The 9,925-nt window shown below is 42.2% G+C and overlaps 1 protein-coding gene across 4 annotated transcripts in view; it reads left to right on the top strand.

Moving 5' to 3' along the window:
• The window catches only part of LOC113935113 (peptidyl-prolyl cis-trans isomerase A-like), a 59,520-nt gene that overhangs the window by 9,891 nt on the left and 39,704 nt on the right, over positions 1-9,925 (top strand). For 2 of the 4 annotated variants that reach the window (XM_027616893.2, XM_027616901.2), the window contains 2 exons: positions 5,819-6,043; positions 8,169-8,243. In XM_027616893.2, the coding sequence (XP_027472694.2) occupies positions 6,018-6,043; positions 8,169-8,243 (101 nt within the window). In that variant the 5' untranslated portion in view covers positions 5,819-6,017. Of the gene's footprint in view, positions 1-5,818; positions 6,044-8,168; positions 8,244-9,925 lie in introns of those variants that run through there. The other 2 variants (XM_035727322.1, XM_027616910.2) reach the window with 2 other exon arrangements.

Genomic DNA, 9,925 nt, shown 5'->3' with positions numbered 1-9,925 from the left:
GTAGGAACAGAACTTTACAGTGTAGCTTTCTTCTTTGGTCCCTGGGGTCCCTTGGTTTGTTGCCTGACCCTTACCTGGAGGCAGAAATAGGACCAAAGCCAGTAAGTCCTGAGTACCTAGTAACTAGATTTGGACTTCCTTGCTTACTATCTGCGATGCCCATCTGCATGTCAGGTGATTTAGGAGACTACTGTACCCTTCCCCTTGTCTGATGATGTAGCAGTTCTCTCTGCTTACCATTCTTGATTTCTTTGACCATCACCCAAATCTCTCCTGTACTCTTAACACCATAATATTCTGACTTTTCTTCCTTAGCCCAACACCCATATCCTTGTGTACTTCACAAAACTGTTGTATTCTTTGGAAGTCCAGCTACATGACTGGAAAACTTCCTGTTTCCTTAGACTGTTCCTCTGTTTCCTGTCCCTGGTATCTCCTGGCTTTAACTGTAACCTGGATTCTCCTTGAAGACACTGCTCCTCTCGCATATGTCTCAGATAAGGTCTGTTCCTCCCAAACTCTACAGTTCTTCAGGGTGCGGATGTGCCATTAGCATCACCTCAAGTACTTACCTCTCTTTATTTTTTACATCTGGACATTATATTTTTTACAACTGACTCCTCCAAACCATTATTCCTCTCTTCTAATTAGAAAATCTCAATAAATAAATAAATAAATAAATAAATAAATAAATAAGAAAATCTCTTGCTCCTTAGAAGTTTTGCTACTTACCATTTCCCTGGCACTGTCAACTTCAGGGCACTGTCACCTTCAGATCTCCTGGTTACTCTTTTTTTTTTTTCCTATGAAAACTTTGCGCTTGTCTCAAAGTCTTAGTCTTGAGTCCATCATCTTTTTTTTTTAAAGATTTTACTTATTTGACAGAGAGAGAGTGAACAAGAGAGAACGCAAGCAGGGTGAGGGGCAGAGGGAGACGGAAAAGCAGACTCCCTGCTCAGCGTGGAGTCTGACGTGATGCTCAATCCCAGAACCCTGGGATCATGACCTGAGCAGAAGGCAGATGCTCAACCAACTGAGCCACCCAGGTGCCCCTTGAGTCTATCATCTTGAGTGACTTCAGTGTCCAAGTAGATGATCCCATTCAATGTTCTGGCTTCTCCTTTCTTTGATTTCTTTATCAATAATGTCCACCACCTACATTCTACTTCAGTTGCTTATGGCCTTACCTGGTCTTTTCCATTACCCAAGAATTATCCTACTTCTGAAATCATGTATTCAGACATTCCATTTTCTGACCACTACTTCCTGAACTTACAGTGTAATCATTCATTTGTTTCCACTTCACTGGGGCCTACAACCACTGACTCTTACTTTCTTCTTATTAATTCCGATTCCCCTGTTATCTTTATTTCTCTCCTCACACACTTCAGAATCTATGATTCATAATTTCAATGATTTTCTTACCATAGTTCTAAACTCTCTTGCCGTATCTTTTTATTGTGCTTTCCTGGGGGGGAAAAGCCCAATCTGGGTGATTCCAACAGTTTGGCTTCCTTGTGTTGTTGAATGCTGCTGGAAAAAAATTTTCATACAACCTGAAAGATTGATACTAAATAATACCCATAATATTCAATACCTATGAGAATGTTCATGGTGATATTGTTTATTAGAGTAAAAGAAAAATGGAAAACCACCTCAATGCTTATAAATAAGGACTTAGGTAAATTATGGTGCAGCCACACCATAGAATATGAAAAGGAAATGTCCAGATGTAAAAAATAAAGAGAGGTAAGTACTTGGGGTGATGCTAATGGCAGTCTAGGATGGTGTGGGGTGTGGATTATTGATTTGTTACCTGCCAGGGTCTTGGGTTTTGCTGCTTATCTTGATGGAACTAAAACAACTATCTATCATCACAAAGAAATGGCAAGGTCTCTGACTGGGATCCGAATTAAAAAAAAAAAAGTTTCTCTTGAGATATTGAAATCCTGTTCCTACCTCTTGCCCGGGTTTTGAGTCCAAAATGTGAACTATGTGATGTAGAAACCCAAAGCCACAAATTAAACTGGTTTCAGGTCAATGTTACCTCTGAGGTGTTAGATACAAAGTTTATCAGTCTGTAGGAACACTGCCATAGCCCAGGCCACAAGGAAAGCCCCACTGAAGACGAGTTCACAATCCAAAATTACAAAACACATGAGCAAACAGTTCACATGAGGATGGTCAGCAGAAATAACAAAGGGCATAGTTACACAAACACTTCACCAATAATTTCATGTAATTAAAGGCATAAAATAAGGACTTGATCTTCTAAAAAAAAATGCAAGATACTAAAGAACAGATGGCAAAACAAACAAACAAATAATAGAACAAACCCCAGAATGAAAAAATATAGTCATTGAGTGAAACTGTGAACATTAAAGATAAAGAGATCTTAAAAGCAGTAAAGGAGAATAGACAGGTTATCCATAAAAGAATTAAACTCAAAGCAGAAATCTTAAACAATGAAAAACAGAAGACAGTGCAATGTTATTTTCTAAGTGCCAAGAGGAAATAACTATTAATCTAGACTTTTTATACCCAGCCAAATTATCATTCAAGACTGAGTGCTAAATAAAGACATGTCCATCATTTAAGACCAAGTGCTGAATAAAGAGAATTTACCACTAATAAACTCTTATTTAAGAAAAAAAAAAAAAAAAACAACAAAGGATAAGAAATTTTGATCCCAGGAAGTAGGAAATGCAAGAAGTAAGGCCAGCGCAGGGGACCACAAACTAGGATTGGTAAGTAGGAAGCCTTCCACTAGTGACTGCAAAACTTGTTGCAGCATGCTTGCAGATTGCTGGCAGTCCCCCTGGCTGTAGGAGTTAGAAGAACAGAAGCACACTAGAAACAGAAAGGAAAGCCCCTTCCTCCTGGGTGAACCGCTTGGTGCCATCTACTGACACTGTTTAACATTACAACCTGTCAGCTGGTAAAGGAGAAATGTTTCAGGATCCAGGTGCAGTAGCCCACAATGCGGAGTGATTTTGAGCCAACAGGCAATACACTGGTAACTGGCATGGCAATGAAGGAACAAAGAAACTGGTAAACATAGGCAAATCTAAACAAGCACCATGTGACTAAAATAAGAATAGCAAAAACGAATTTGGGAGATGCAGAGGAAGTCTGGCAGGCTGGTCTAGGGGTGCTCCTAACTGTACTTGCTGAGGGTCTGCTGCACCCTAGCTCTCCCTCAAAGCTGTTGATTTTGGTGGTGAGGATGCTCTGGGAGGGGCCCTGGAAAGCCATCAGGTAACAGGACCTTCACCATAAGTGAAGCAAAACCAGAGAGATCTCCAAGGAGAAATGGACAAATCCACAATCATTTTTGGAAATCTCAATACTCTTTTCTCAATCATCAGTAAGACAAGTAGATGCAAAATCCAGATATATAGCAGACTTCAACAACATTAGCAAACAACTTGAGCTAATTGACATTTATAAAACACTCCATCCAACAACAGCAGAATAAACATTTCTTTCAAGCACACAGGGGATATTTGACCAATACAGTATATACTCTGGGCTAGTAAACAAGTCTCAGTAAACTGAAAAGTATTCAAGTCATAGAGAGTGTGTCCTCTGGCCACAGTGAAATTAAATTAGGAATCGGTAACAAAGATTTCTAGAGAATCTACAAATATCTGGAAACTAAATAACAGACTTCTAAATAACCCATGGACCAAAGAAGAAATAAACAAGGAAAATTAGAAGTATTTTGAACTGGATGAAAATGAAAACACAACATACCAACATTTTCTCTTTAATGGAGAAAATTTTCAAGGCACTATCAGTAGAAGCAATGAGAACGGATACTGGCCAGAAAAATCAGACGGCCAGCATACTCTGTGAAACCAATTTTAGCAATCACTCCTAAGGAATCAGTCCAAGAATGAAGAATTCTGCATGTGTAAAGATGTTTATTTCAGTATTGTTGATAAAAGAAAGTTTTGTCAAACTGTGTATGTTATCGTGCATTCACCTGAGATATGTTGGATGTGGCACAACTTGGAACAATGCATGGGATATAACATGAAGTGGGGGAAAAAAAGCAATTTACAAAAGGACCAGCATACAATGAATACAGATCCTGTACTTGGTAAGATAATGGAAGAAAGAATACCATGAAAAAGAAGATGCCATTGATTTTAGAGAAGTGGGATTATGGCTGATTCCTATTCTTTATCTTCCCAACTTTCAGCAGTGCAGTCATAACATGATGTTGACTGGGGTTTTTCCTGTTACATTAAAAGTTTGGCTAAAGTTCCACTTTCTCAAAGAGCCTCAATGAGTTGCTAGACGTAAAGCAGTCCTGTGATCATCACCCAGCATCACACACTGGTAGACTACATGGAAAGACTTGAAACATAAAAGGGAGATTCATTACATAGGAGAGCACGTGTAGGCTTTGTGCTAGGAGAGAGTAATGTACGAGGGGAGTGGGTACTCCCAGGCCCCTCACGGATCATGTGGGGAAAGCTCTAAGAGAATGGGTCAGAGGGGCCACAGAGAGAGATCTGTGCTGAGCTGTAGCAACTCTAGGCCTCCTCCCTACCCTGACCCCAGACTGCAGTTGGACAGGTGCACCATGAGCGACTGGGAGATTGACATGGGTCCCGTCCCTGGAGTTTGGAGGATGAGTGAGACTGGTGCCTCCTTCCCAGCTGGGGAGTACTTAAGGCAAGAGGCAGACCAGAGAGGTCCCTAAAGGCAGGAAGAGGAGCTGGCAGCAGTAATGCCTGCACTGCCATTTGGGGTTGCAAGGATGTGTGTGTTTACCATGGGCCAGTTGGATGCTGCATGTACATCCTGCCAGTTGAGATGATGCTATAAAACTTGACCTTGCTCCTTAGTCTCTGCCTTTGTGGATGTTATACTCTAAGGGACAAGCAGATAGTAATCAAAGAATCATACACATAAATATAAATCTAGTTGTTAGAAGTACTAACGTGGAAGGTACATGGTGTTACAAGAACACTTAACAGGGACATTAGTCTAGTTAGAGAGGTCTGGGAAGCTTTCCTCAAGGAAGTTATGTATGAGATCCCAAAGTAGGAGTTAACAAGAGGAACTTTAGGGGGAGGGTTGAGGGCATTTCCAGGAGGAGAGAACAACATACACCAACTTCCTAACACCAGCAGGAGCATGGCGCATGCAAGCAACAGAAGGAAGGCCAGTTGGGCAGAAAGCGAAGGGGAGCATGTGGAGAGGTGCAGAATCAAACTGTGGGCCTTGGAATTCGTTCTCTATCTTAAGAGCCCTGGAAAGTTATTAAACTATTTAAAGCTGGGGATGATCTTCCAAGACTCATATTTTGAATGGATCTTTCTGGCTACAGTGTGGAGAACAAATCATCAGGTGAATATGTGCAGATATAGACCTCTTTCATTAATTTTCCCTAGAATATAGTGGGGCATTTTGATCTTCAGAGAATTTCTTTTGAGATTCAGAAAGGTTTCTGATATACTTTCGGATACTGCCTCTGATCCATTTAGTGTTTTCTTCTTTAGAAATTCTTTAATACTTGCAGTGGATCTTTGCAACTCACCTTCATTCAGTAATCATTGTAATTTTGTTTCTTTCCCCCTGTATTCTGTGACTATTTACATTTTTGTGCAGGGTCCATTGTTCCATTTACTATTTCCAGTTCAGGCTATTTTTGACTACTGTGTTCAATTCATTTTATGAGACTTAATGCCTTCTTATCTCAGTCTGTTATCTTCACATGGCCTGCTTTGTCCTCTTGCACCTGACTGAAATCACAGAACAGCTATTTTAAAATATTTCTCTTTTCTTCTTTTTTCAAATAAAGGCGTATTCTCTGAAGCTCCAGGACGCTGCTCTTTTCTCATGAGCTGCAGATACCCTATCACAGCGCTGGCCTCCTGGGAAGCATCAAGCGTCAAGAACTCATGGAACTCATGGCCTTGATGGACTGACGGACTGGTGGAGCTAGTGAGGTTGGAGCATGATCACGGGATGATGACGATACTGATGTTGGTGGTGGAGAGATGCTGAGTTGGGTGATAATACTGAGGTCAGTAATGCACTAGGGAAAGGGTGATAATTTGGGAGTGATGGCAAATAAACACAAGGTGAACACTAGTGGGGTGATGTGGTTGTGGTGATGTAAAGTCTGATGGATGTGACAGGTGATGGTGGTGGTGAAGGTGAAGGTGCAAGCACATGTTTATGTACACACTTGGGGTAAAGTCGGGTAAAAGAAAGCAAGTTTCTTCAGAGGCCCCTGAGGGACACTGGGTCACTTGTGATCTTCCTGAGTAGCTGCTGCCGTTCGCCCAGATGTCTAACAAGCTGAAGTTCTTAATGATGCTCCTTCCATATCCTTAGACATGGAATTTAACAAGCCCCCCCAGGACTTCTCACTTCAGAGCAACTCCGCTGTGGCTTAGTTGGGCCATAGCCAGCCAGCACCTCTTGGGGTAAAGGGACCCAGGAATGGCTCCCATTAACTGGGGAACAAACTTGGAGACTCACAGCAGGGGTGGGGGGAGGAGGAAAAGTGATCAAGACGTTTACTTCTGGCTTAATTGAGCTGAGAAAAGTGTAGCTCTGTATAACCTACAGTTCTTGTATCCTCCTGGGAAGCGTCAAGCTAATGCAGAGCTGGCGGGGATGCTCAAAGCTTGGGGCCGGGGATGACGCTTGGGAAGCCACATGTGCAGTCCCAAGGCAGGCTCCCGATTCAGCTGGTGGATGCTGCCTGAGAAATTTTTCTCCGCCTTGAACTAGCCTTGACGCGTAAGTCGGTCATCGAAGATCAGCGCTATTAGGAGCCTCGAAGCTGACAGTGATAGCCCAATTACACCAGAAACCCCGAAGGTGCTTTTACTGTCATTTGTAACTTCCCTTTATTTTTCTCTAGTTATACAAATGACCATTAATACAGTTATTATAAACATTGAACCAATACAGATAAGTAAAAGTCCCCTTTGATTCTCTCTTCAAGGCTAGTCCCCTTAAATCTGCAAAAATCAAAACACACAGTAAAGATATAGTCTTAACAATTTTATTATAATAATTTTGACAATTTTGGTGAACTGGATAAGTGAACTAAAAGATGCATTAAAGGAATAAAGAAGAATATATGACCACATGCATAGTTGCAGAAGGAAAACATTTACTAAAAACTCTAATACTTCTTTTCTCCAAGCTTTATGGAAGTGTGACTGACAAACATTGTATAGGTTTAAAGGGTACCATGCGATGTTCTGATAATATGCATACGTTGTAAAATGATTACCACAGTCAAGCTAGTTCTCTTCTAGTTCAATCAAGCGCTTCTAGTTTCTTAACGTGACTGAGATGATTTGAGATCTTTCTTATTTTTAAATAAGCACCTTTTTTTGGTCTTTTTTTTTTGCATTCTATGAATTTTTGGCATGTTGTGTTTTTGTGTTCATTCATGTCAAATATCTTCTTTCCCCTGTGATTTCCCCTATGATTTCTCCTTTGACCTATTGGTTATGTAAGAGCATGTTACTGAATTTCCACATATTGAAACTGAATCCCAGTAGTATACAAAAACTTCACACCTCTGTGCCTTCGTTCCCTCCTCAGAGCCCTTACCAGGCATGCAGGACTCCCAAGAACAACAATGGAGAGTGAATGTAACAGGAGGGTAGACAGGGTCAAGTAGTCATGGCTGCCTTCCTGAGGGAGGTGGATCTGAAATTTAGGGCTGACTTGAAGACCTAAAGGGAGAGAGGATCTTCATAAGGTGCAAATGAGGGAGAATAATAAATGTACAGATGACTTACTGTATACCAGGCACAGTCTTAAAAGCTTTATACTTGTTTAACTCATTTTGTCTTCCCTACAATCTTCCCTATGAAGCAGGTTCTAGTTTACTGATAAAAGGCCTGGAGGCCTGGAAAGGTTTTTGAAACTTGCCCAAAGTCACAGCTGGTAACTCTGAAACCAGGGATCCAACCCATGCATTCTGGTGCTAACTCAGAGGAAATATACAGCCCGGGAGGACGTGGACCTCTGGGGAGCAGTCAGGGCTCCGGTCAGAGGGTTCACTGTACCCGACCTTGAGTCCCAGGTGTTGGAGTTTAGACTTGATGCTCAGTTCCTGGGGATTTCAAAGGCACAGGGAGTTCATTGGAAGTCATCGGATTTGTCTCCCTGGGAACCAGGGCCCCCAGGAGCACAGTTTCAAAGGAGAGCTCCTCAGACCCGGGACCCATCCCTCATGCAGAACCCGACAACAGGTAAGAGTGGTGGGAGTGGGGACAGTGGCCTGTGGCTTGAGTGTCTTCTCCTCTGAGTCATCCCTTCTTTGCCTGCTCTGGTTTGCTCTACTGTCTACAAATCTGCACATCTGCCAGTTCCTTCGTGCCTGTGCTCCTTGCTCTGTCCTTTCCTTTGTCTGCCTCTTCTTCTCCAACTCTCTGACTTGCTCTCCATCCAACTACCTTTCTTTTCCCCTTTGTCTCTATCTGACTTAGTGTGCACATCTCCCTTAAGACGTCTGGCCTTCAGTTGCCAATGAAGAGAAGGAGGGACTGCTGCTGGGGAGGCTGAGGCAGCCGGGCTCTCCCATGTCCCTGTCCTAATCAGGGGGACCCTTGGAAGTGGGCAAGACAAAGGATGCAGATGGAAGGTGGAGAAGGTTGATAGGACAGCACTAGGATATGGGAGAGAAGGAGGGGGTTGCTGCAAGGAGATCTCAGGGGGGCAGGGATGTGGACCACCTTGGGACCTGCTCCAAAAATCTCTTATTGAGGAGGGGGGAGCAAGGCAGATGCCTCTCGCCAAGATACCTATAGTTCAGAGGATGCTCTCTGTCATAGTTGTCAGGAAGTGTGGGGCTGATTGTGCTTCTGGAGCTTATCCCCCATTCGAATACCCTCTGTTTTTCTTCTATGCACCCAGTGCTCTTTCCCACATACATTCTGCATCAGTAGAATGAGCAGACAAATGCCATGGTGAAAATGCTCTTTTATTTAGATTGCTCCTAGAAAATGCTCTAGGACTGAGTGAGTGGGTGGGACTGGGGCTTGGGAGTCACAGTAAGAGGCTGCTACAGTGCTCCAGGTATTAGGCATCAGGAAGAAGTCAAGTTAGATAATAAAGAGGACAGAGAAGATGGGAAAGTCCTTAACTCTTCCAGGGAGAATGGACCTCAGCAGCCCTCCTGCTCCACCTCTCTCTTAGTCTAGGGGTACTTCTGTAGACAGACTTCAGCATCCTCCTTAACTTCAATTTCTGCAGGGAAAACATCACCAGTTGCTTAGATTTATTTCTTTACCATCACAATATATCTTCCCACAAGCCACAATTTGTCCACACACCTCCTTATTAAGGCACGGGTCACAGGTGTAAATTCTACATTCCAAAGGAAATTTGGAATTTGCCCCACTGGAGAGGACAGGCATCAATCACCTCTATTTATCCTGCCAACATAGCTTCTAAGATGGAGTCTAAGACTGGCATCCCTGCTTTAACAATTTAATAAATATTAATTGCGTTCCTACCAAGTGCTTGGCACAATGGTGGACGCTGGAGATATACTAGTGAACAAAACAAAGTCTCTGCTCTTACAACCTACTTGGGGGCAACAGACAATCATCAGATGAGATCAGATAAGTTTTTGAGAAGTGAGAAGTACAATAATGAAAAGTAAAGCTGACTAAAATATGCATTTTTGACTTAGTATAACCTCACCTAAATTGCCATTTCCCAAACAATGCAAAATCTAACAACGGTTTACATCCGTTTTCTTTTCCTGCTCTTTGGATGGTTTTTGTCATATACTCAGCTTCTACGTGTATATTTAAAGTTCCAGTAATGTGTTGCTATTTTTGTTGCTTTAAACGATATTCTGTGATATTTGCCCACACATTTGTGATTTCTGGTGTTCAATTTTTTTCTCTCAATTACATGTTTCCAT

Source organism: Zalophus californianus, chromosome 4, assembly GCF_009762305.2.
Source record: "Zalophus californianus isolate mZalCal1 chromosome 4, mZalCal1.pri.v2, whole genome shotgun sequence".
NCBI classification, from domain to species: domain Eukaryota; kingdom Metazoa; phylum Chordata; class Mammalia; order Carnivora; family Otariidae; genus Zalophus; species Zalophus californianus.
Note: the sequence above shows the minus strand (reverse complement) of the source record. Positions and strands in the feature narration are given on the sequence as shown.